This window comes from Patagioenas fasciata, chromosome 5 (genome assembly GCF_037038585.1).
Source record: "Patagioenas fasciata isolate bPatFas1 chromosome 5, bPatFas1.hap1, whole genome shotgun sequence".
Classification (NCBI taxonomy): Eukaryota; Metazoa; Chordata; class Aves; order Columbiformes; family Columbidae; genus Patagioenas; species Patagioenas fasciata.
In genome coordinates this window covers 8,539,330-8,567,141 of record NC_092524.1, presented here as the reverse complement: position 1 = coordinate 8,567,141, position 27,812 = coordinate 8,539,330, and the positions used below count along the sequence as shown (strand labels likewise).

The following is a 27,812-nucleotide window of genomic DNA, read 5'->3' as shown; positions in this document are numbered from 1 at the left end:
TATTATAATAGCAGAACAGCTCAGAGCGCTTTAGACCCAGCCCATGCAGCATGTGCTCTGAACTGAAGCAGTGCAGTGTTGCTACCAGAGCTCACATACCTCTAATTTAGGCTGGGACTTCATTCACATATGGATACCGGGACATTTTCCTTATGAATGTAAAAATATAGAGAATACAGAGAACATCCAGCTCCTACTTCATACCTGAAGTTCTCTGACTTTGTGCATGTGTCTGTCATTGTAGGTTTGGAGACAAGTTTTCCAATATTTCCAATATTTGATTCTTCAACCTCAACTGTCTCTTCTACACTATTTCTCCCATACTGTCCCAAATGGTTAAGCTATCGCCAATATCAGTAGCAACGACAAACCACGAGAATGAACACACTGTGAACCAGAACAGCTGTTGAGTTTTATGTCAAATTGCTGCATTTTCCAAAATATTTAAGCCCTGAAACAAGTCCTCCACACTAAATTTTACCTGGTTTCCTCCATCAGGAAAAGGCAGCTTGTCTCGGATTTACAAGAAGGTGGGAGAGTCTGAGAGTTTCCACCACTGCTCCTGACACTCAGGAATATGCAATTCTCAAACTGATGAACATCACCTGAACTTGCAGCAATAGAGTGTGGGTGCAGAAGTTGACCTGATGCCCTCTATTTTGAGCAAAATAACGTTTTTCTTTCCCAGTAGCTTGGTGACTGTAACTTGTAACAGCCTTGGGCTCCACACAAACCCCTGCCTAAGTACACAGGAACCTGCATGGCAGATAAGAGTGTCCTAGCAGTCCGCCTCAGCCTGCTCTTACACCCAGCAATACAGAGGAGTTTGTGCAATTTAGCTGCAAAGTGACAAACACATCTCCCTCATTTATTTTCAATACAATGTGCTCTCTCCTTGTTCAAAAGTTTCTTCCCTGTGGAACTGCACTTGTCAGGTACTGGGTTTTCAAGCCAGGGAGCAAACTGACAGCAGTGACACTCCTTTTACCAGCTCTGCTCTTGCAATTGATCCAGGTTGAGCTCAGCAGCACTTGGCTGATGGTGAACAGGAGTCAGTCCTGAACTGCTGGGGGATGAGGAAACTGCTGTCAGTAGGCATTTCCCAGAACATACCAAAAAGAAAGATGCATTTCTCCCTTCTACTTCATCAAATAAAATGGCAAAAGCTTTTGAGTTGTCCTTCTATTTTTAGAGCCTGGAGTGGGTGCCATCTATTCCTGCTTTCCATAGGAAAAGCTCAATACTCCCCTCCAAGAGGCCTCCTGCATCCAGAGACAGTGCTGGAGCTGCAGCCAGCCGGGATTCTCTTAATGGGAGAGCTGTTTTGGTGAAATCACGCAGGCAAGCCAAGCATGCTTACCTGAGCACTGACATTTTGGTTGAAAGCTTGTCTCAGCATTTGGTTGAGTCCTTTTCTCACACTCTCCTTGAAGGGATTGCTGATCAGCATCCTCCTTGTGTTCAGAAAAAGAACTGTGGAACAACAAAAGCCACGTGTCAGTTTAAGACATTACCATGCTACTGCTTGTATTTTTAAGTTCTTTTTTGTTGGGCTGCCTAGATGGAGATCATCAAAGCAGCTGGGATTTGCAGCAGCTCCAATGGCAGCAAGAACTGCAGGGGCTCAGTAGGATCCCCACGTTCCCTGTTCATCCCATAGCAATAGCCCATTGCTTCCAGACTGAGGTCTAACAAATGCAATCTCTTTAGCAACAACAAGTCTTTGCATGCTGCCTTTTGCAAGGGAAGTTTGATGCCACAGGATCGCCCACAGACAGACTAGTGCAGCATTCCCAGGGGACTGAGCTGGTGCTGCACAGGCAGGACTAAGGAAATGACATGTGCTTCACACCTTCATGGCAAGAATTAAATAAACAAATACATGTGTTACCCCACTGGTACAACTATTTTTCATTTAGGAAGTGTCTGTACATTGTCTTTATTATCACTATTTTTTTTTCTTTTTCTCTTATACTTTACAGAAACTTTCATAGCTGTATTTAAGTACTTTCAATCCTATACTGTATAAAAGGTACTTCTATCTTCAGAAATAGATACTGATATTTAGCAACTACTAAACACACATTAGGTCCAGAAGCTGCTTATTTCATTGTCCTCAGTATTATTCATGGCTGTACAGTGTCATAAACTCTTTTAGGAAGCTATACTTTTTTGCTGAGACCTCCAGGACACACATCTTCCAGTGCTGCACTGTGCTACTGTAAGGAGTCCATATGAAGCCTGGGCAAAAGAACTCTCTAGGTCCCTTTAGTATGGCGTTCTTATAGTTAAGAAAAAGCTGTCTGTTAAAAAAAAAAAACACACCTAGAGCCAGAAGTGGCACTGTTCACATAAAAAGCTCAAAATCCTCCCGTTTTGAAGCATACAATTCTAAATGCTAAACATCATTTTTAAATGTGTCTTTAATGACAGAATTAGTAACTCACATAAAAACAGAAGTAGATGCTCATATGTAAACAGGGCCAAAGACTGAGGTAGGCTACTGTACTGTCTTCTCCAGTGACACACAACCCTTACTGCAAAGCAGAGACCAAACCATCATATCATATGCAGTTGTCCCTCCACACAGGTGGTTCTGCTAGATCCCTGAACATGAGAGCACCTGATCTCACTGCTTCATTTCACACACTTGTAAAATCCAAACTACAAATACAGCCAATGCCACCCCCATACTAGCAATCCTGCTTTTATCCATCTGGTTTCTCAGTGCAGCAGTCTCATCCTCAGATTAAGCACTAATGCCCCCATGTTCTTTGACACTTGAGTGTATTTCCCCCTCATCACCAGATGCCCCTCATAGACAAGCCACGTCCTTTCAGCAAATTTAGTGACTTCCCGTACCTGTTTTAACCATAAGGTTCCTGGAGAGCCGGCAATCCAAGGGAGGAGCTGCCGTCATGTTAGCGAAAGCGGCTGCTGCTGTGGTTTCGGGAAGAGCAGAGGTGATTTCCACGGGAGTAGGGGGAAGCCTAGTTGTTTTCGCTGATGCTGTAATAGATGTCAAAGCTGCTGTAATTGTCAGTGGATACAGGGTTGACGTTTTGGTGATTTCTGAGCTTGGGAACTTCTGGGTGTCAGCTACTGTTGTTTCTATCTGCCTTGGTACATGTGCTGTGGGTGCAAGCATGGAGGCTGTGCCCGTACTGCTTTTAGGGGTTATGAGCATAGCTGACACAACCACGGGTGATGCAGTCGTGTTTCTTGTTGCAGAAGCAAAATCTGTATGTGTTCCTACTGAGCTTAGATCCAATGCCAGTTTTGTGGCCGTGTTATTTTTTGTTAGTGTCAGTATTGGTGTACTTAAAGCCATCACAGACGGCAAAGGTGTGTTCTCAGTGCCCAGAGAAAAGAAGGAAGAAGCTGGCACTGGTGAAGCTGGAGATGATTTTCTTGTTAGTGGTTTTGCTTCTGAAGTTCCTACTGTAGGTATTTCACCAGAAGATACTCCAGTTAACACTGTAATGACAGAATGGGTAAAGTTGGTTGTTGACAAAAAAGGAGAAGTTAGTGGTGTTGGTGATGCATGGACAGAAGTTATGATGGCTGACTGCAGAGCATTGGTGGTAGGGGATTGCAACGGGTTGCCCTGCATAGCTTTATTAGATATATCACTGGGAACTAGACTATGTCCTGTAGCACTTGTGTCCCTCTCCTCCACACTAAATGTAGCTGGATTTTTATCAGCTGAAACCAAATAACCAGAGGACTCTAACTGGTCGTCTGCAAATTCTAGCAAGTTTCCAGAACCAATGTCGTCTGCTGTAATAAAACTATGCAAGAGAGTTGAGCTGAAAGCCCTGGTTACGGGAAAGGTGGGCTCTGTTGGCAGTACGCTGTGGATGGCACTATTTTCATAGCTGGCCAAAAAAGTCAAGTTGTCAGTGAGCTGAAAATCCAACATTGGTGTTGTGTCTAAGGTTTTTGGCAATAAAGCAATCTTTCCAGCATCAGCTGTTTGTGATTCTAGAGAGCTAGGGAAAGCAGCTGCATCATTAACAGGAGGCACATGTAAATAGAGAGGTGCTTCATAGTGTATACTGATATTAACATCTCCAACAGTGAAGACATTAGCAACATTTTCAGCTGTGCTTCCATGATTATTTTGCAGGGGATCAGGCATTGTCAAAGTGGTAGCAAGGGTTGAATACTGAACAGGAGATGTTTTCAGTGCAAATGAATCTACACCAAATTCTGGAAAACTATCACCCTTTGCTGAAACAAAGTTGAAATTTGAAATGTTTTGACTAGAGTTTGCATATGTATAGTTTGCTGAAGGCATGGAGAAGAGTGACTGCTTATTTGTATTCGTTTTCTTTTGCAAACTTGAAACTACTGAGTATGGTACATGATACCCAGTTTCCAATGGAGAAGTAGCTGGAGAAACTTCTCTTATTGCCATTTTGACTGAAGTTTTCACAGAAGGAATACTAATGCCAGCTGAAGACAGCCATGCTGTATTGGTCCATGCAGAAGTCAAAGCTGTGATTTCATGAGAGCTGACAGAATCTAAATTGCTTTCAGAGTCCGCACTCAAAATCCTAGAAAAGCTGGAGCTGTGGCTGTCCGTCACTGTTGCCGTGGAAACCAGTGATGGCTGCCTTCCCCATGCTAGAGGCATGACAGCAGCAAGATGTTTTCTATCAACTGAACGTGTAGTCTGACCAGAAGTAAAATGATTTAATGCTCTTGGAGGTGAATATTCCACATAGGGGGTCAAAACAGTGGGTACTCTCACATTTCTGTCCTCATTTGCAGTTACGTCTGGACTTTCTGCAGCACCAGGAGGAAGACGTGCAGTCACAAAGATACTAGTAGCAGGTGTATTTCTGATAGCAGGTTCACGGTTTGAAAGTCCTGTAGTGGAAGTAATTAACAGTGCCGTAGCTAGACCAGGACTAGTCATGCCTGTTTCCAAAACAGTGCCTCGTATTTTTGATCCTTTGGGGAGTATACTAGTTTGGGTATCTGGAGAAACCTTGGAAAGCTGAGATCCGTAAGGCAGAACATTATCAGCAATAAAGTTTGTGGACACCTTTTCTGTCACTCCTCTTGTGAAGGGCTGTTGAGTTGTTCTGGCCACAGAAAAGCCATCAGAAGTTGAGCGAGTACGTGCAGAAGCAGTCAGCAATCGCATGCCATTTGCCTGAGAAGCACCATCAGTCAGGTCTCCTGCAAAGGTCTGATTCTGAGCCACCACCGAGTGCCGCAAGGAAACAGTCAAAGGCATTTGCAAAGTATCCTCATTAGCTGCCGCTGCATGGGGACTGTTTGTGCGTGCCATCCCAGCAAAGGTGTCGTTTGTCTCAGTTAGCAAGAGAGACCTTGGGCTCATTGAAGAGGAGTGTGTTGCATTTCTAAAGGGAAAATCTGTTTCACTTCTAAATGCTCGTGCTGGCAGCACCGCGCTGTGAGCGTGCTTTGCATCTGGAATAAGCGATTTTGGCAACGAAAGGGAAGATGTGCTCTCTGTTGAGCTGGAGACCTCAGCGAGGCTCTCGGAAGCTGACGACATGAAAGGTGCACTGAGAGGGCCTGTGGTGCAATTAGTCTGTGCTGTGGAAGACTGAGGATGACTCATGCGGGGTATTAGATGTGGAGTACCCAAAGGACGGGAGACTGATGTAGGAACCTCTGCTTTACCCTGAAAAACTGGCAATGACAGAGGAGCGATATCACTGCTTCTGTCAGTCAACACTGCCTTAAATGGTTGACTGCTAGTTTTTTTGCCGGCAGAAGACACGTTATACAGACTCTCATTAGGAAACTGCGACAGGCTTCTGGAAGTTACTGGCAGGGAAGACTGATATGTTTGTGGCACAGGAATATCAGAGTATACTGACAAAAAAGAGGTCCTTTCTGAAGGAGACCCTTTTCCCACTGTTCCTGTGAAATGCACTGTTGTTGATCCAAAGAGATGAAAAGGCAGGGTACCCGTAAACAGCTTGGGACCCTTTCTGTGATTCACCATACTGGAACGTACTACAGTGACCATGCTTAGAGGACTATTTCTGCTTTCACTAACCTGCAAGCTGGCTGAATCTGTGTTGAAGAAACCTTCAGGATCTGCAGACAAAGGCACTTTGATGGGCAGTACAGCTGGTTTAGAAAAGTTAATGGTATGAGGTGACTGAATTACCAATGAGGAGAATGATGGTGATGGAACAACAGCAAGCATGGCTGGTCCTGATGTGCTTTCTTTTGAAATGGAGGGTGTTTCTAATGGCATCAGCTGAAATGGCACAGCTGTACTCAAATGTGTCACTGATGGTGTAGTGGACAATGTGGCAAACATACCAAGTTGAGGCAAACCTGATACAGCAGCTGTTTCATCTGCATCTTGAGATGATGACCTCAGAGGTGACTCAGCTGAAACTTCAGCGGGTTCCTGGGATGCACTGTTTCCACTGCCTTGATAAAGGGTGGGTAACAGGTGAGTTTGATCTGAAGTCCTGGTACGTGTGCCACTCAGTGTTGTTCTTATCATCTGAAGCAAGTTTGCATTCTCCAAAGTCTGTCCCATAGAAATTTCAGCTACCGAGGAAGTCTTAGTTTCTGTGGAAGGCCGTGTTGGTGATAGTATAGATCTCCAATTAGGAAAAGATCCTGTAGAAGGAGCAACATTGATATTCTGTTGCCTGATGCCTGTAAAATAATAAGTAAAATGAGTATGTTCTTTCCCAAAAGGAAGAGGAGATGATGTCTTGCTGCAACAAATCACAAAGCAAAATGCTTTATGTTTAGTAAAATTAGTGAGCTTATTTTTTTATTTTAAGGGTCTAAAAATTCAGAGAAAGTTTTAAAAAAAAGAAAAAACACAAAAACAAATCTATCAAACAAAAAAGGAATAAACAAACAATCCACATCCCCTCCCCACCCCCCGCCAAAAACAAAACAACAAAAACAGTGAAAGGTACAATGTGGCAGATTATAAATCCCTCAAGACACCTGACAGAAGAATAAGGAAAGCTTCCTCGACCATACTGTTTCAAAACACTACTTTTAACTACCATGGTTCAACACACTAAAAGACACATTTTTAAGCTGGGGACAATTCTTGAGGTTATCAGTCACCCTGTGTCAAAATATTGTGTGAGAAGATGGGTTTAGAAGCAGTGTAGAAAGGGAATAGATTTTGACAACGAAGCTTCACTGACTCGTCATGCACTCTGACATGGGAACAGAGTCAGCATTGGCTGTGTTCCTGCAGGATGCATCTGGAGGTGCTCATCTTGCCAGTTCTAATAATGCATGCAATAATAGACACAAAGGAAGAAAATAAAAGGGGAATGAACATGAGGAAAGGGGGGTAAGATCCAAAACAATTAGGAAATTAAAATCCTTTTTTGATGTGTGCAGATGTACAACGCATCATCTCAAACACCACTTTGCTCTACATTCAACACCATAATGTTCCTAGGCTTTGTTTTCTTAAAATGATTACAGTTATTCTAAAATCATAGCATGGGAAATCTCACATTCTTACTAATTTAAAAATTAAGATTCACTCAAGAGTAAAATTTAAGGTGTTTTTTTTCCCCCACCCCCCTGCCAAGACAATAGATCAAAACCGAGTACTGGCACTTGCTATCACGTCAAGCTGTGTTCCTTGCACAGCTGAACAGAGGCACAATGCAGAGCCAGTCCCTGCCTTCCAGCTCCAGCACATCTGGCTCAGACGAGGGGGATGCCACCCTCCTCCATACCCATAATTGCATGGAGGAGTAAGCAAGGGCAGACCTCAAGATACATGGTTCAAGGGTCAACAGAGCCAATGGCACCAAAGGGGATCAGCTGGCAAGGATGGGAGCCAGCAACAGAACACCATACAGCAAAAGAGAGAAAACTGGGTCACACGGCACCTATTTAAAGCTAAGTTTCTTTCTTGTGATGCCCTTGTACTACACCGCCCATCATCCATATGTGCAGGTCAAGGTAAATGATCAGACTAGCTCCTTCAGGCTCCTGTGTGCAATCAACAGGAACATGTTGGAATTACGTTAAGTGTAGCATTTTCACTCCATAAACAAAAAACAACCCACAAAAAACCCAAAACAACAGACAATCTTCCATTTTATCCCTGCATTTAAGAGTTTTATTAAGCCGTGGTGAAGAAGGACCATTATTATCTTTCCTCCATTGAAACACAAGAATGAATACAGAACCTAGAAACAGGTTGTTTCAGAGGAGCAGTTCTAGGATGGGTGACAGAACAGAGCTCTGCCCTTTTAGCAACTAAAAAAGTCCCCAGACCTCTTGCTTAACATGGGCTAACTTGTACACTAGCATTTTGGAGGAAAGCAAAGGTAGGCAGGCACAGGGCTACCTAGAGCAACAAGAGATAAGCAGGCTAAGAGGAAACCCAATTAGCCTTTATGAAACTGCATCAGAAGATCATCAGGCTGGACAGGAATGAGTTTACGAGGGAACCTGACCCACCAGGAGAGTTTTGCAGCACAAAAATAATGCTTCTGTGTTTGGACTGTGGCTGCCAATGTGTCATTAGGGGACCTGAGAACTAAAAGACTGGTATGGCCTAATTTCTGATATTCTACATGTTCCACCATATGTTGAGAGGCCCACTATGATTTAGACTGTGTTTTGATGGTTTTTCCTTCCCTGCTACAGTCAGACAGCTTTTTAACAGAAGGTAGGAAAAAGACGATGTATTTTCCTCAGCTAAAATGGACTCAAACATATGCTTGAAATTAAGAACTAGATTATGTGCTTTGCAAAATCAGGCATTAGGCAACCTGCAGCTTAAACTTCTGTGAGGTCATCTCAGCTGATGAAGTCACCATTACCCAAGCTGTTAGATGTCAAACTGTCTTGTTTCACCTCTGAACTGAAAGGCCATACTGAACAGTGAATGTAAAATCTTCACGTGGGATTTCATCTAGCACTCAACAAACATGAGTCCTAAAGGGGAAGGAAACAAGTCAATGTTTTCTTGCTTTCTAAAACAGCAAAATCCATCAACATCAATCTGCACAGTCTGCACCATACATTTATTCACACTTTGGTTTAATGAGAATGATTATGAGCAAAGAGACAATATAAACCTGAAAAAAGTGTTGAATTGATGTTACCACATTTTGACAAGAAGTGAAGCAAAGCTCAAACAATAAAAGATAAAACACTGAACAAAAATGTCCTCTAACCACTGCTTAATTATAGTCCTTCAGTTCTTGCTTCTTTCATTCCATATCAACTGGCAACTTTTTGTTTGCTTCCATTAATGCAGTAAAGCTTTTGAGTAACTGCAGGTTAAAAAACATTATTTAATATTCTGCAGCCAAAATACAATGCTGGTATTCCACTGCCAGAATTTTTGTTTTATTCTACCTTTACAGAAAGACACTGACTATCAGTACCCATTTCAAACTTCTGCCATTATTTCAACAACCTGGTGGTGACTGGACGCGGCATACAAAAGGTGAAATTATCTTCCTAATACCTGCAGTTTAAACTGAAGTACATACTCTTTACCTGACCCTTTTACTTGGTAGGATGATATTAACAACTACAGATCCTCATCAAATACTGCACAAACAAAGACTTTATAATGGAAAAAGGGAGGACGGGGTGAATATTTCACTTTTATCCCTACCAACAACTAAAAGCACTTGATGAAAGAAGACAATCAATTCAAACCAACACAAAAGTCACAATAAGAACTTCATCCTGCATATATTGTGCACCGAGCCATTGCTTGTACATAGCAGCAGCTGTTTCTCACATCTCAAGATTTTCTGTTATTCTTTCATACTTTGGGCTATAGACTAACCACCATCTCCAACAATCCATTTAGCAGTAACTTCATTACAACAACCATCATTGACTAGGGATCTTTCAGTTTACAATAATGAGAAATGCCTCCAATATGCCATGGCAGGAAGTTAAAAATTGATCCAGTTTAGACAAAGTAATGGTTTTATAATTTCTGAACCCTTTTGTGCATACCTAAAGGAGTAACAGGGACCAAAGAAGAACATACAGGCAACCAAGAGGATGACCAACATCCTCCTCTATCTCCCCTCTAATAAAGTAAAAAGGATAACAAAGGGAAGCCCATTAGCATGGGTACCCAGTGCCTATCCAAAAGTTGAAGATTATGCATACCTCTAATTAAAGTGCAACAGTAAAAAAGGATAATGAAGTTACACACCTCTGAGACACCACAGTCATATGTTATTCTTCACACAGGTTTGGTTATTTCTGGTGAGACAACTGTTATAGTTGCTAAGCAAATCTCCCCTAGAAAAAGTAGCGGCTAATGAAGATGCCTGTCTATTTGCCATGCCCAGATCTACGTTTCACAGAATAATAGAATCACAGATTATTTTTGTTGCCTTGACTTCCATTTCATTAGTCACAGCTCATCTGGATTAGCAACATTTAAGAGTGAAGATGATAAAGAGGACATTTGGAAATTTTATTGTATGACTGGCCATGACATCTTCCCATTATATGTCAGGTATATATCTTTTTGTAACCTTCAGCATACTGAAGACAGGATTTCAATTTTCAAATGAATTTGCTTGAGTTACTAATTTGAGACCAAAAAAAACAAACAAACAAACAACTAAAAATAATTACCGACTAGTATTAACTATTGTAAAGGCTAAATGTTAACAATACCATATAAAGCACAGCAGAAACCCAAACATTAAATTGTAAAAGCAATCTAGATTTTATATAGGTCTAAATCAACCAGTCTTAAGGCAAAAGCAATTCCAAAGATAACTTAAAAAAATAATTTTGCAAGAAACACAATTACTTACAAACATACATAAAAATGACCATTTACTTACAAGGTAAGAACTGCTGAAAGAGAGCATTTATCACTTTAGCCCAGTCTACCCAGTAACAGATTGCACTATCCTAGGGCTGCATCACCTCTTAAAAACAAGGTCACTATTATAACAAAAAAATGTTGTGTTTTGTTGAGGGTTTGCTTGTTTTTCCCTTCTCACAAGTAGGAAGTTTCCTGCTTATTATTGTTTTTCCGTAAGGGATTGAGTGACCAAAGGTCTGATGTCACCAATATGGGATACGATAGGGAAAGAAGCAGAAGCAGAACTGTTACACCAGTGGAAAAAAGGCACCACCCTACCCAAAGGATAAGATTTACTTCTACTGTTGAAGGATAATAAGTCTACACAGTACGATGTTAGCATCAATATTTTGCCTGAGCCACCTCAGAGTTTCTCAAAATGGTTTTTTTTGGTTTTTTGTTTGTTTTTTACTCCTGAAGAGTTCACAATAAAAAAGAATGGCACAAGGTACATCGATTTCACAGGTCAAAGGATATGAAATATGCTACCAACAAAAGACAAAAATGCTCAGTGTTTATAAAAATAGCTATGTAGCATACCAAAATTGTGTGCAGAATGGCAAAACTTCATTATGCCTTCATAGTATCTGTTATTCCAGCCTTACATTGATGAAATTACTACATAACAATATATGCATCCCATACCTCTCAATTTTGGCACCATTCCACAAAGACATTTGCAGCTTAATTTCACATGTTTTGCATAATGTTTAACCTCTAAGCGATTTGTACACATGTCCAAAAGCTTACCTACAAATACACGTACTGAGCCTTGGTTCTGCAGTTGGTGTGGTTTGGGTCAGACCCCAGAAGAACCAGCCCAGAGGGACCGTCGGGCTCAGGCAGGTCCCTGGAAGGGGCAGCACACAAACACACACATCTTTGGCAGCTACAAACCCACAGCTATTATGGCAGGAATGGATGGTGGAAACGTGGAGAAAACTGCTTCCTTGGGATTGCACAAACTTAAATAAACTAGCCAAATAAATCCTGGTCTTTGATCTCCTTAATAGCATTTTTTAAATGCAGACTGTGAGAAAATTTTACAGACTGATTATCACGTTTGTTTCAGTTGTACGTTTTCCCAAGTTAGATACCTTCCAGACCCAAAACTCTGATCTGGAGCACTAAAACACAGATTTTTCTTAGCAGCACATGCGAGCTTGTTCACATCCTATTTACCCGTAATAGTCAACAGCTACAAGACGCAGTCATTAAAAACTAACATCGTCTGCCCTCCAAAAAGCTCTTTTCCCAGTGATCTTAGAAAATGACATCAAAATACTGTTATTAATTTATTTTTATAACCAGAAAAAAAATATTTTGTCCCTAAATCACCAGAATTTGTTTAAACTAAAGAGCTTCAGGGAGAAAAACTGTATGAGGAGATATCATCCTGCACAAAGTCTTCTCAACCAAAACCAGTTGGAACTTTATAATAAATCATAGAAAAATGTTAGGACACAGTATTGTGTCATCTCAATTGCATGGCCATATTTTTGTTCATGTCAAAATCAAAGCAGCAACCTCTTTTGTTAGGAAGGTTTGTGCATCTGCCCCTCTCTCACAGTCAGATTTCCCTTTGGGTAGCGAGGGAAATACACCAGCCACAAAGCTTTGCATCAAAGGCAAACTTTTAGCTATGAAATTACATATATAGAGCTGCAACAAAGTTGTACATCTCTCCCACTTCCAATACGCCCTGCCTTCTTCGCTAACCCAGCCCAAGCATAAGCTGACTGGGATTTGGGAGAGCAGAGCCTGCAAATGCTTCACGGCTGTCACCAACATTGCTGCAGGAACTGACAGGCTGGTGTGACTTGTACCCAGCGCCAGCCTTGCCTGGGGGTGACACGTGTCTCCTTGGCCACACAGGCAGCTCTGCCGGGAAGCTTTAATCCTGTCCAGCAAGCGGGGATGGAAGCGAAGAGCAGTATAAGAGACAATAGATTATCGGGGGTAAAATAACACATTCCTGTCGTCGAGGAAACAACTTGTCCACCAGCAATTCCAGCTGCACCGTCTGTGTGTTGTATTCATGGAGCAGATGCTCAGCCAGATCATAAAGAAATGCAGGAAAGAGGAGCGTAGCACAGGAGGAGCTCATCGCCACGCAGTGCTGCAGGATGACTGCTCATGATCATATAGAAACCAGAATGTGCTATAGGTGCTACTGTCCTTGCACCTGCCAAATGTGCCTGTTACCATTTCTGCACGAGCTTATCAGGTTATTCACAGAATGACACATATTTAAATGAATGAATGACATTTATTTTCACATTAATTTTTATTGCTTATTGATCAATGCTTTTGTGAGTCTGACAGCCTGCTTTAGCACACTGCATATCTATTTATTTGTAAACACACACTTATGCAAACTTTTCTAAAGGAATTGTGTTTATTCAGGGAAGGTTATGTAGACACCACTAGCATCAGCATAATAAGTGAGTTAACGAACGATGTAGCAAAAAAAATTCAAGGTCATTTGGGAACACGCAATACCAAAGCTGTCAGTTCGCATGATTTTACCTTGCATCTTAGAATATTTGAGACTCTTATTATTTTAACTTTCATTCTTTACATGATAATTCTGAATTCTCATGACTGTGGGATAAAAGAAAATTAAAGTGTTTTAAAATCCCATTATTCTTATGCAAATGACATTTTGTTTTGTTAAATTTATGGAGCTAGGACAGACTGTAAGGGTGATACCAAATTCTGAATGAGTTTAGGTCCAAACTCCAGACTGGTTAGTTTTTCTACTAGTAGTTACAAGTAGTTACAAGTCAGGTATAGTCCAGCTTTCTCATTATATGCAAAGAAAGTGCATTTTCTTAACTAGAAGCTATTCCTTTAATAAACTTTCAGAGTTTAAAGTGTCCCTGCAAAATCAAATGCAAGAGGAGGCTGAAGAGAATCCCTGCTAAAAGCCACATAGATAATTTCACAAAGGAAAAAAAAAAAAATATTGTCTCCAGAACTTTTTAAAAGAAATTGTAGTGCTTCCTAAAGGCTAAACTGTTCACAAATTACGTAATACGATATATTTTGACATGCTGGCTGGGTAATTGTGAATGTTCCCTTGAGTCAAAAAGCTTTGTATTCACCAAACCAAGCACATCTTCAAGGGAATATTTTTTTTGCGCGTAATATTTGAGGCCGTAACCCATGAGTGGAGAAGACCCTCTGGACTATGTTCTACCAGTGCTAGGACAGCAATCCAATCTCCTCCAACAGCTTCTGCCACCCTGCCAGAACCTCAGCTCCCCCAACAGAGGAAAGACACCCACATTGTGGCTTCAAGCCAAAATCTGAGGTGCCAAAACACCGGCATGCAGGTGTATATTCCTCATATGTGAGAGCCTCCAGCAGAGAGATGGTACCAAACAGGTTGGTAGCATCAGCATCTTTGGCCATGGCTGCTGTTAACTGAGCACAGGAGCGTTAATCCTTTGAGTGCTACTCGTTCTACAGATGAGTAAACCCAGGAACAGAGAGCACATGGATTGCTCCACATTATAGATCAAAACAGTTCCAGAGAAGAAAATTAAATCCAAGAATTGCTGATTATCACAACATTGGCTATACCCAACACATAAATGTGCTAGAAGCATCAGCCGTGAAAGGTACATTATGTGGCTGCAGCTAAGCAGTGTGCCACCCAAATGCCACACATGCTGTCCAGACCCCCCTAAAACTGCTCAGTTTCAACTTATTTCATCCATTTTAGAGTTTTGAAGTTACAGTTACTAGATGCAACACACATGCATGTGCCAAGGCTGAGAAGGGTGAGCTCTCTGTGTTTTCCAGTGATTATTTCAGGCCAAGACACGAAGGGCGGACAGGGAGGCTGCACCACGGGTACCCCTATGCTTGCCCCAAATGACATGAAGCCAGACCCTCTTTGGGGTCTATCCCAGCAAGATAATCAGAGGTTAATCCTCTCCAAGGAGAGATACGGTGTCAGAGGTGCTATGTATACAGAATCAATACAAGGGCACAGGTTTCCACAGTGACTTCTGCTGTTCTCAAGCTCTTTCTACTGTTTGTGGCCTCTGACTAATGAAGGATAAAGATGTGAAGAGCAGGAAAGAAATGTAGATCATGCACAGAAGCATCCTTCTTTCTCTGTCTGCACAGCATTCAATACTGCTCCACTGATAATGCCTCAAAGTATGGAAGTCACTGCTAAAAAAAGTAAAATAAAATATCTTTTTAAATCAATATCTTATTGATTTTTAGATGGGAAAAAAAGTGTCCAAAAAGGCCATTTGACATTTGGAGTAAATCACATACTTTAAAAAAAAAAAAGTAACAAAAAATTAATTAAGTCCAAATTCTATTCTCTCCAAGATTTATACCAAATAACAAGTATTTATCCATCCTGGTATACAATGCATTTTCTGAATCCAAAAAAGCAAAGTCTATTACCTAGCCCTAGGGCACACCAGGGGTAAATCAGTGAATGTATAACCACTACCATGAATGAGCCAACAGATAAATACTGAGTTGAAATGTAGCACACCTTTCTTTGGAGAGGATTCCTTTATGTCAGCGAATTAAACTAAAACAAAAGCTCTTGCTGAGAAAGCTTTCACATAAAATGGATAGTTTTTTTCTTCTATTAGAAAAATAATTTTCCTGAGCAGGCTTGGCAGCACTCAAGATAAGGGACAGCACAGAGAGCTGCTCTTTAAGACTGGGGTATTTTCCTCTCTCTCTACTTCAAGGACAGAAATGAGGAAGAAAACCCTATACACATAATCTCAATTTGTCCTTTCTTATGTATTGACTTTTCAGAAATTATCAACTTAAATAAAATCACTTAAAAAAAATACTTGTTATTCAATACTACCCTTTGTTTCCTACTTCTGACAAATGTAACAAGGATCCTCTCTCAAGAGGAGGAAAATACTTTCTTGTGAATGAAACTTTCAACTTCCAGGGATCTGTCAGGGAACTTCCTGAGGTCAAGTCAAGCTAACAGAGCAGCAGCTAAGTTCTGAACAACAACTCAGTTTGCAACTTTGCTATGACCGGCCATGGATTTCCAACATGAAGTGCAATATACATTACAATTTAAAATTACATCTTAATGAACAACGCATATCAACTAGGTAATTAATTCTTAAGCCCCTTGTCCACTCTACAGTAGATGAGAACTTGGCTTAGGCTAGAAACTCTCATGCAAATGTTTAAAAATTATTTCCATTTTCTATTACTTTCACTGTGCTTTGCACAGCTCATTAGTCTTTATTTGCAGGATTTTTTTTTTGTCTTTGCTGCATAAACGTGGCAGTAGCTCAAGTTTATAGCAATATGTTGCCTCATTTCACTTTCTCACCTCTTGGAAATCGCTGCAAATACTTCTCTGACAGGACACCGCTACTGTAAGCGATAGAAAAAATAATCCATAGCCGTTGACAGAGTACAAGAGGGTAAAAGTACAAAGCGGGAGTCTGGTCTATGGAGGTAAAAAGGTTAAATTAAATAACTGCCTGGTCAAATCTAACTTTTCAGTCATGAATTAAAATGCAGAGAAATGTTATACAAATGCAAATATATGACATTTGCTTCTGAAATTGAAAAATAAATGGTAACATCGGCAGACTGAGGGGTTCCCAAGAATGCTGGAGAAATACCTGAGTGCCCATCCCAGCTCCAGGGTGCCCCATGAGCAATGCACACTCACACAATCACCAGGATGCAGGTGGCTGCACCTGCTCATCACGTATCCCCCTGCAAAAGCAAAGGAGCTCTTGGGAAGCCACATCCCTCAGACAGGGAGCTTGGACTCACATGGGCTGTACCTCTGCAGTTCTGGGCTCTCTAGTTTAAGAAGGACAAGGAATTACTGGAAAAAGTGCAGTGGTGGATTACAAAGATGATGAGGGGTCTGGAGCGCCTTTCTTACGAGGAAAAACAGAGTTGGGTCTGTTCAGCCTGGAGAAGAGAAGCTGAGAAGGGATCTTATCAATGCTTATAAATATCTCAAGGATGGGTGCTGAGAGGATGGGACCAGACTCCTTTCAGCACTGCCAAACAATAGGATGAGGGCCACTGGGCACAGAATGAAAGCACAGGAGGTTCCATGTGAATATGAGGAGACTCTTCTTTACTTTGAGGGTGCCAGAGCCCTGGAACAGGCTGCCCAGAGAGGCTGTGGAGTCTCCTTCCTTGAGACATTCAAGATCCGCCTGAACACCTTCCTGTGTGATCTGCTCTGGTGAACCTGCTTTAGCAGGTGGGTTGGACTGGATGATCTCCAGAGGTCCCTTTCAACCCAAACCATTCTGTGAAACACAAAGCTCACAAAGAATCAAAACACAGAGATAAAGCAGGTAGATGCTTTTACAAACTGTAGCTCTGCTCTTAAACACTAGCATGCATTGGCTGCCTAAGCATGAAAAATGTCAGTATTAATCAGTGATGTGCTATTAAAAAGTTAATTCTTTTCCCCAAGATAAAGGTATTGGCATTTTCTGTCAAGTAATTAGGCGGCAGGATTTTCCCTGTGAAATGAGCACACTGCCAGGAACCATAAAAAAAATCATACAAAAAAAAACAGAAGCACCACTGCTACAGGCATGATCACATTTGAGTAATAGCTGAAGTCACTTTTAATTGTAAAACCAGTAAATAGTTAACAGTTATCAAAGTGAGCATCTGGTTCTCAAAAATAAGACGCACTGTCTGGAGCAAAGGGCATTATTAGAAAGAAAAGATGCTGCTATTTCCAGATGGTGCCTGAACAGTGCTATACTAGTTGCTGGACCTCCTAATTTAAATTTCCAGCGTCCTACAGAAAGGTTTGGGGTTCATGATAGAAAATGATTAAAATATTCCCTCTGATGAGATAAAAGAAAGCAAATAAGATATAATTTCTCTGCTGTAGTATGTTTTTCTTCGCTGTCTTCTGCTGTGCTTTAGTTCATGGGACTCACGTGTAAAATGGGTCTGGTAAGAAAGCAATTGAAAACACTTCCCCTTTGGATCCCAACTGAAAACTAGCTTTCTTACTCCTCATTTACCTCAGAACTAAACCCAGAAAACACCCGGCTCTGTGACCCACTTTGGGTACAGCCACGATACTTCTTGTCACTTGATTGCTGCCCCTTTTTGCTAAGTTTCAAGAGATTTTTGTTCTGTTAAAATTTCTGGAAGCTATTTCCAAAAACAGCCTCTAACCAAACCAGACCCTAATTCCTTCCCAACCACTCCATTAATCTTTAGAGACACGCATGGTCACTTTTAACAAAAAGAGAAAGACGATGCTCTACTCAGACAGGCTTTTCCTTTGTGCATACACTATGGAAACATTTTGCATTTATATAACTGATTATCCGGATCTTAAAGCTCTCAGGCTAATCGTGATTTTAGGAGCATTACTGCCACACTGTCGGATACATGCACTATATAGCATTAAAGATGGTTTTTCATTAACTTGCTCGATACTGGTATTGCTGTTGAAATTAGATAATTCAAATGAGATGGGGATAACTGGGGGAAACTAATGAACACAGAGCTTGTTGTGGTTTGTTGTTTTGTTTTTTAATGAAAGAACAATATATGTAGAGAAAAGGCACGAAGTAAGAAGGTGCTAAAACTGCCAGGTCGTGCAGCCATTTGTCACTCTTATTATCAATTAAGAGTTGCTCACATGTCAAAATAACCAGTGTTAAGATCTGAGTCCCTGGTGCTACCAAAAAGAAATCCTAATTATCTGAGGCTTTGCTCCAGGTAAAATCGGAAGTGCAAGGTGAAAGTTTATTCCTACGACCTTCCTGACAGATGAGTTACTGCACAGATCAGGGGAGTGCTTAAAAAGAATCCTTAAGTGAGATTTATGCCACCTCCAGGTACATTTTCAACACACACTCTTCCTCACTGTCAAGACTTTATGGATGCCTGGAAAATGGGGAACCACAAGCAGAACCACAGCCACAGAGGTGACTTGTCACTCTTATGGAAAGTAACATTCATTCAAAGACCACTGCTCTGTTCTTTCATCAATCAGGACACTGTTACAGTAAGCTGGTGACTTTGTGGATGAGCCACCATTAAATGCCTCATGACTCTTGCACAAGCAGTAAAAAAAGTCTGTAAATTATTTTTTCAAATATCCACTTGGTTCAGATACATCTACCTTGTGATTTTTTAAAATGCTCTCAATGAACGGTGCTGCTTTGCCACCACCCCCTCAGGTTTTGTCCTTCCCTGCGAGCCCCCAGAGGCACATGAGCACAAGCTGTGGGACCCATCCCGCTCCCCAACAGCTCAAGACAAGTTCTGGCTTCATGATCATCTGTGCCCAACACCAGCTCAGATTGAGCGGCAGCAACGGATCCCCAAGAAACACCCCAAATACTCCATTGCACCTGTGTAACGAGAGCAGGAGAAGGTGAACACCGCTCAGGGCAGCTCCTCAACCTACTGGAAACCCTCTGGCCCCACACGAGACACCCTCTACCTTGGTGTCTGGGCTAACAGGTGGGTGCTATTTTGAATTACCTTAAACTGAAGGCAAACGCTTTATTTGCTGGAGAAGGCAGAAATGAGATTGTAAATTCTGGTCACAGTCTAAAGGTTTGTCTTGTTGACTTTCACTTTAATTTCTTTTCCATTTTTTTACTAAGACTGATTTGAATCTTAAATAAAGACTAATAATTAATTTCATTCCTCACTGACTCCTGCTTTTTCATTAACAGGTAATTCTTAAAATAGTACAAGGAATGTATCCAGAATTCCAATTAAAAATATAAATGATAACAATTTTCTGCATGAATCAAAGATCTGACATCTCAAAAAATTGTAATTTCAAAGTGATAAATACACTTCAGTCACATTCCCTTTCTGCAAACCACCAGGCACCATGTTTCTTACCCAAAAGCTTCTTTTATTGCAGCAATTATTTAAAACTCTGCCTAGTCATATTAAAATGTTGACAATAACAGAAATAAATTTTGACAACAGAGTATATTACATTACTTAATAGCATCAATCACAGGGTCTCAGTTTGCAACTATCATGAGGCTGAACTGCTATGAAATAAGATGGTTTGTTGGCAGTGCAAAATTTAGCTTGAAGCTAAAAAATTAATACTACACATTTATCTCTATGATAAAGAAACAATGCTGTAGAGTAACAGTGGATTAAAAAGGGAGCCCATACAACAGGGTGAGCCAGGATGTGTTTAAATTCTGTCTCCCTGTGTGTGACTAGTTGTGTTCTACCACGAAAGTATAATTTTCTTACAATCTGAGTAACATTTTGCACAACAGGAGAGGGGGGGAAAAAAACATGAGTTGGTCCAACCTGTCAATTCGTTTATGAGAACTATTTCAACTGAAATATGACCTGCTTTCTTCTCAAGTTTTTTTAACTAATTACAGAAATACATTCCGACCTGTTGTTTGCATAGTAAATCAAATCCTCACCACCATGAACCTACTGTTATCACTTGCATTTTTGCAAAATAAGCATAGAGCTCATCTAAACTGAGGTCACTTAATGACATCTCATCATGGGAGGGGATCGAAAGCGCAGACTCCTATTTTAAAGCCCACCCTTTCCACAACCATTGTATAAATCAGATTTAAAGTAAGTAAGAATAAATACTTAGCTTTTGATGTGACAGCATTTTGGGCTTGCTTTGCACAGCTGCAAACAGCTGCAAGAGCGGTAAGGCGGGGATGAATCAGGCCCGCTGCAACTGTACGTGCTTCAGCAACTCACTGCATCTCAAAGCCAGAGATGAAGCAGCAGGATTTGCTCCTGAAAATTATTTGTGGTATTTTTTTGAGACTTCATAAAACACCTCAGAAACCACCAACCATTTTTATTTGTTTTATTACTTTTACCTTGTTTTGTTTCGGTCACCAGCTTTCCCAGGGACTCCAGATTAATGAGAAAGGGGAAAGTCTAAATGAGAAATATGAGAAATCATCCAACAGTACATAAGTCAGGCCAGGTGTGAAAGTAATAGAAAGTAGTTCCTGGGTACGACTACAGGCAAGTTATAAGTTCTGGATTCCAAGAAGAAATACAGTAAATGTAATTATTTGTTTATTAAGTTCCTGGCTTTAGTTTTTTTCCTGTAAGCTATTATGTCAGTCACCTTCATTCTCCAACTATGACCAGCAGGTGGAAAGAAACACATTAAGAATCAGTAACAACTGTACTATTGTAATCTAGGTGGCAAAAAAAATTCCCAGATTTTAATTTGTTACTCTGCAGATGAAAATACAACATGTAAACAAAACAGTGTGCAGATTACAGACAGAAGGTTAAAATGGGAGGCACTGCACCTCTGCTCAGGCCAATGCAGAAAATCTAATTTACCAAGAACAACATAATGGATGCAGTGCAATTACTGTAACTGTCAACATCAAAGTCTTTGAAATCTCTTGGCACTATCATATAAAAAAAGAAATCTTCAGGAACTTTATTTAATTGTAGATGCACATTAGTCATGCTGTCACACTGTGCCTGGTATCACACAACGTGCCTATAGGTATGCATTTCAGTTATTTGTGAAATATCATAACGAGCCAAGTGAAAACAACATTTGGGAGGCAACAACTATCATTCAGTGGGTCCCCTCAGTGTGGTGAAGGGCTCCAAGATTAAAAATAAATTAGTATGTTCAGTCTTCCATAGCAGTTCATGCATTCTGTGCTGATTCAACCTCCAAGCCAACCTGCAGCCAAGCCATGCTTGCTGGGGGGGGGGCGGGTTAGAGGAACAGTCCCTGGTGATTTAACAACAACTTTTCTCAAACTCCAGCAAAATTAGTCCTTGCTGGCCTATGGTTCCTTCAGAGAAATGCGGTACAAATAACCCAAGGATAACACCATTCCCCTAGAAGAGGCAGCAGAGGAGGAATCAGTGTTCAGCAATCAGTGACCTCTAAGCAATGACCTGCTGTTTGGCTTTGGGCTAGCTCACAATTCAACAAGAAGGCTTGCCTGCAGGCACGTTACTTCTTAAACAAACAAACTAACTAACTAAACCCCACCACTGCATTTTCAGGTACTTAATTGATAATGTTTCTTCCTATATTTTATTATATATTGAATTGTATACATAAAATTGCTTAGGTAAACTGGAATACAAGAACTTCAATATGCAGGTAAGTCATAAAGCATCATCAAGAAAGTTTCTATCCAAAATACCAAGTATCTGTTTTACCTGAGCACCATTTCTAGTTTTTTTAGCATTTTAAGTCAGGTACATTAAGTTTACTTTCCTGTGGCATGCTGATTTCCCCCCCTTTACCTTCTCCACTGCCACTAGAAGGGTTTCAGAGCCAGCCTCACACGCCAGCATCTGAGCCAAACTATCATGAACCACAAACCCCACAGGGGCACCCATCTCCAGGGGTGGTTTGGACCCTCTGGACAGCCCACCCACACCAAACCCACTTTTCTTGGGAATAATCTCCCTGCTGGGGCAAATCCCACCTCCGCACTCATCCACAACTAATGGTTTGTGAACCCGTCAGCTTAGGAAGGATGCACTGAGCACAGACACGTCGATCTGTCCTGTGGGGTATTTTCCAGGAAGACATTTATTCTCTCTGTGGGAAGAAAAAAGGTTATACAAGAGCATTCATGAATTTGTGGTCAGCCAGCCTCCCCTCTACATTTCTAATGTACGTGGGGATCAACCTGGAAAACAGAGTGACAGTGTCACTTTATATGTCAAACTAACACTGTCCAAAGCATGCCAAGCCGGCAGTATTATTTATTATGTATTGTTTATTTAGTTACGGCAACATTTACAAACCTGGTGGACTAAATTCCAGACTCAGTCACCAAAACAGGAGTGACCTGATTTCCTGAGCTGGTCATCCTGAGTAATGTCCACCAAACACACAGTGGCCAAAGGATGCTCAACACTTGAAAGACAAGTTGTTTCTACAAACACAGCTAACTTTGGAATTCCTGTCACAAAATTAAGACCCCCAAATACATGCCTTTCAGCTATCTGGTCTAAAGTACATTTGGTGCTGAACACAAACAAATTAATTTCTAAGAAAACATTAACAGAGAAACCCTGAATTTAGAATATTGTTGTGCTCCTGTGGGATTTCTTCTCATCATGCCTCTACAATGAAGACACTAAACAGTAATTTAGGATTGTATGCATGTACATAACATTAAAGATTTATGTGGTAGCTTGGTCCCCAGCTTCTGAAATACATAAATACATTAACGGAATATGAAGGATTCTCAGAGATTTATCACAGTTCTAGAGGTTTTGAAGGCATTTTTTTATTTTTCCCTCACAAAACCCAGAAGAGCTTCAAATCCCAGTTACTACCACTGGGGCTGAATCCCTGTGGTACTTCAGAGAGAGAGAGAGAGAGCAGCCCAAATCTCAAGGAAAATGCCATCACACCATTATTAAAGGCCAGGCAAGAAATATCGAAATACAGAATTTGTGGAAGAGGGTTGAGATGACAATAGCTGGAGGGCAATGAGGAGCAAGGTAAAGGCACAGGAAAGGGAGCACCCAGTGATGCAGGCAGGGGATGGGACACATCAAGCGACACGTGTCCATCATCTGAAGAAACAGCAAAGTCCCTGGGGGACTTCTGGCAGCATAAAACAGGCACAGAACTAGAAAGCTTCACTAATCAATCTTGGTGTCTTGAAACCTTGCTCACTGATTTTGTAAGTGCAGGAATAGCAATTACATGCCTATACTTCATATATTCTTCAAAAGAGAGGCTCAATTTGCAATCCACTCATCAGCTGAAGTGCCTGAAAATAATTTTATAAACATCTAATAAGTACTTGGCATTTACAAATGGCCAGGCACACAGTGATCAACATTTTCATGCAGAGTACGGACATTTGCCCTCTATGATCTGCCCTTTCAAAAATACTAATAAATTAAAAATAAATTAAAAACCACACACAAAAAAAATTTACATATTGTGCTAGCCATTTCAAGTTTTAATATTTTTTTTAACTAAAAAAAAATGTCCTGAATTTATCGCTGCTTTGAGTAGTTAACTATTTCTGAGAAAGGTGAAATTTAACACTGAAGTTATACCAGCTTGTGGAAATACATACACTTGATTTCCAAGCAATTATTTTAAATAATTCCATTTAAAAGGCAGGTATTATTTAATCTATTGAAGCATTTTGATACAAAAACCTCACAAAGAAATATTTCTGAAAATAAAGTATTTCATATTTTCATTTTTAAATAAAACATTCTTTTTTTAGACATCCTCAGAAAGTAATCTGAAGGTAAAAAATGTGAAGATTTAATTAAATATTCTGTTGCATGCCAATCGGAAACATTTGTAAGAGGGCTGATTAACTTCCTCAGCATCTCTGTTTTTCCTCATTTGTCAGGAAAAAAGAAAAGGGCCTATTACTCTTCTAAGGCACTTTGATTAGATTGTTTGCTGTCTTACAACATGTTGTATATTTCTCACTAGGTAAAGCCAATTAAAATAATCAATCTGAGCAGAGAGCTGCATTTTGCTATAAACAGTATTTATTCAAAAGGTCAAATGTTGGGTTGTTGTTGCTGTTAGCTCTCACTTGTAGCATCACAAATATGGAAGAGAAGTACCAGCCAGGAAACAAAAAGCCATACACACCAGTCACACCTGCGGACAGACTTCCAAAATGTCCTGGCTTAAAACCACTCAGCATTTGTAACCAAAACCTTGTTCCAGCCTTAGCTCAGACCCCAGCACCTTCCCGGTGGTCCAGAGACCTGCACAGCAACATCTCCTGGAAGTCTTCTCACTTCTGGTGAGACCACACCTGGAATATTGTGTCCAGTTCTGGGCCCTCAGTTCCAGAAGGACAGGGAACTGCTGGAGAAAGTCCAGCGTAGGGCAACAAAGATGATGAAGGGAGCAGAGCATCTCCCGTGTGATGAAAGGCTGAGGGAGCTGGGGCTCTTGAGCTTGGAGAAGAGGGGTGACCTTATTAATGTTTACAAATATATGAAAGGTGAGTGTCACAAGGATGGAGCCAGGCAGTGACAACCAATGGGAGGACAAGGGGTAATGGGTATAAACTGGAACACAAGAGATTCCACTTAAATTTGAGAAGAAACTTCTTCTCAGTGAGGGTGACAGACACTGGACCAGGCTGCCCAGGGGGCTTGTGGAGTCTCCTACTCTGGAAGCATTCAAAACCCACCTGTACCTGTGTAACCTCATCTGCGTGTTCCTGCTCCAGCAGGGGAATTGGACTGGATGATCTGTTGAGGTCCCTTCCAATCCCTGACATTCTGTGATTCTGTCCTCAGCCAAGAGGATGCACAGCTCCCTCAAAAGCCTGGCCCTTAAAGCACTCTCTGTCCTACACCACCTTACAAAGTATCTCTGCTCTTCCAGAATATTTGTTTCCCACAGCAAGGGAAGATAGGGCTCGTGATTGGTGTCTCAAGTCAGCCCATGGACCCAACAGAGTTTGAAGAAACCAGACTATGCCCCAAGTAAATTCAAACTGCAGTGCCCAATGCTAAACATGGTAGTGAATTTGAAACAGTGATAAGAAAGAGTACACAATATTGTTAATGGGGTGAGATACATGATTAACAGACCGTTAGGTTAACTCCCCATTACACATGAAGGTGTTGAGTGCAATGTTTTCAAACACAACAAAATGTATCAGTCCAAGTTAAAGGAAGGCATAGATCCACCCCCAACGCTGCGGCCATCATTAAATCACAGTCACCCAAAGACGCAACAGACTTACCGCCACATGACTACCATGTCACATAGCACAGTAGGCAGAACTTTGGGACCATCCATGTCAAATCCCCCAGCCTGCCAGCAGCGTTCAGTGCTCATGGCCAAGCACCCTTCAGCAGCCCCTACTGACCTCCCAGCCTCCGGGTTAACAAGATGTTCTATCCCTCCTCGCTGGAGAATGTACTCGCTACACTTGGCCATGCACGTTAACTGCAACACAAACAAGCCCAACCTTTGATCCTCTCACAGCAACACCTTCTAGTCAGCAATGTGCAAATTGCCTAATTGTTATAAATGGAGTTTATAGGCAGCTTGTTGACACCTAAATAGACTCACAGAATGGCAATTACAAATTTCTGTATATAATTTCTCTGACTTGGATGCTCATTTCTGATACCATTTATTTAAAAAAAACACGAACTAACAAATCAGATGTGTTTGTACACCAGAAATAAACATAGATCATTCTTCAAAAGGCATTAGGCTAAGAGAAAACAAATATTTTCTTCTGATAATAGTGGAACAAAGTCACTGCATGTCCAATGAGACCAAGAACAACCTTTCTCGCACCCAGAGGGGCAAGACTTTACAAAGTACTCTCCCAGAACTAATGTCACAGTGCTAACTCCCAGTGGCTTCTCATTAAAATATCATAGCATTAAGAGACAGGGCATAAAATACACATTTTACTAAGTTCTTCAAATGCCAACAGATGAGAAAATGCCCCTCAGGATCTCAATAAGGAGAAAAAGAGTTACAACTAGAAGACAAATAAGACAGGATTTCTTTTCAAATTGCTGAGCCCATACAAACCTGCATCAGCCTCAATCTTCAGTTTGATGTTGGTGACTGCATCAAGTCCTGAGCTGGATTAAGTAGCCATAGACAAGTCTGCTGGCCATGCAGGAAGGGAAGGGAAACAATTTCCCTGCTTATCTACTTAGTACATATTTTTTCTAATTTCATAATTGTTTTAACCAGAAGGGAAAAAAAAAAATCTTTATATGACAAGTAGAGTCCCACATGCCTGCCCAGTCCTCAGAGATGTTCCCATGAAAGACCCAGAAGAGACCAGGCACACACCCGCCTTTCCACACAGCACAGCATCCCTCTGGCAAACGGCTCCGTAAACTCTGCCTGGGGTGCAACAGAGTCCATATCGGTTTTCTGTGGCGTGCTCTCATTCATCTGCTCTCCAGTGCATGTTTTCATTAGTGTTAAAGCCAATGCTGTGCCATGAATGAAAGCACTGCTGGATGATTTGCACAGCTCAGGAGAGGAGCGTTTTGGTGTTCCCTAGCTGAGTAAGCCACCCTCCTCACAGCAGCTGCTCCACACTGTAATGGCCATTTTTCTCCTGCTAGTTCACGATGCAAAACAAATTTCTCCTCTAGGACAGATACTTTTCCGGTCTGAAATGCTACATATGCTCCCAAAGTACCAGCATAAGCCCTTTAGCAAGCTGTCAGATAGGCCAAAATCTATGGGTCCAACACTCCCAGTAGGTATAAATCAGCCAGGAGTAAAAACAGTGAGGAAAATCAGGTTATACCAATAAAACCAACACTTAACTTTTTTTCAGATCTGGTGTATGCAATCTGCCATCTTCAATCTAGCAGAAAATTCAGCCTTTACTGAATACAGACCATTCATTTCAGGGATAGAAGTTGAGAGCGTGGCACCACGTAACTACAGATAGAGCGGCTGGCTTTTCAGCCCATCACTGCAACAGCCCCAGGGACCAGGTACCCATAGACAGTGCTGTTGTAACCTTGAAACAAGCCCTTGCAGGCCACAGCACCTGCTCCTCCTAAATAGCCCTGCCTGCAATTACTGGTGGCAAACTAATTATGGGAGTGGTGAAAGAGGAGGCAAATCATCCTCAGAGGGCAACTGACCTTCTCGCCTTGATTAAGCTGACTAATAGGTTTAGCAGGTTATCATTGAAAAGATGTTCTGTGCGAGGGATTTTCCTTTATAATCCACAGTCCCAAGACACACAGAAAACACACTTTTGCAATTATTTTTCAAACTGCCTAAGTAGCCACAGGATGATAAAAATATGCATTAAATGATTCATTTATGCTCATACACTTGCTTCTACAGCACATCCCACAGCAGAACCCTACACAATCAGTATAACAAAGTGATATGGAAGGGAGACAGATAACCATTTTGCTCTGATTCAAGATGAAGAAAATTTACAGCTCAAACCTCTAGGCACTT

At 41.2% G+C, this 27,812-nt stretch overlaps 1 protein-coding gene across 5 annotated transcripts in view; it reads right to left on the bottom strand.

Annotated features, from left to right (window-relative positions):
- Nucleotides 1-27,812, bottom strand: part of KIAA1549L (KIAA1549 like) — a 136,913-nt gene that overhangs the window by 74,483 nt on the left and 34,618 nt on the right. Inside the window, exons 2-4 of one of the 5 annotated variants that reach the window (XM_065839883.2) lie at nucleotides 6,316-6,663; nucleotides 2,863-3,477; nucleotides 1,361-1,473 (exon numbers count right to left, since the gene is read on the bottom strand). In XM_065839883.2, coding sequence (XP_065695955.2) covers nucleotides 1,361-1,473; nucleotides 2,863-3,477; nucleotides 6,316-6,663 — 1,076 coding nt within the window. Of the gene's footprint in view, nucleotides 1-1,360; nucleotides 1,474-2,862; nucleotides 6,664-27,812 lie in introns of all 5 variants that reach the window. The other 4 variants (XM_065839885.2, XM_065839884.2, XM_065839886.2 and 1 more) reach the window with 4 other exon arrangements.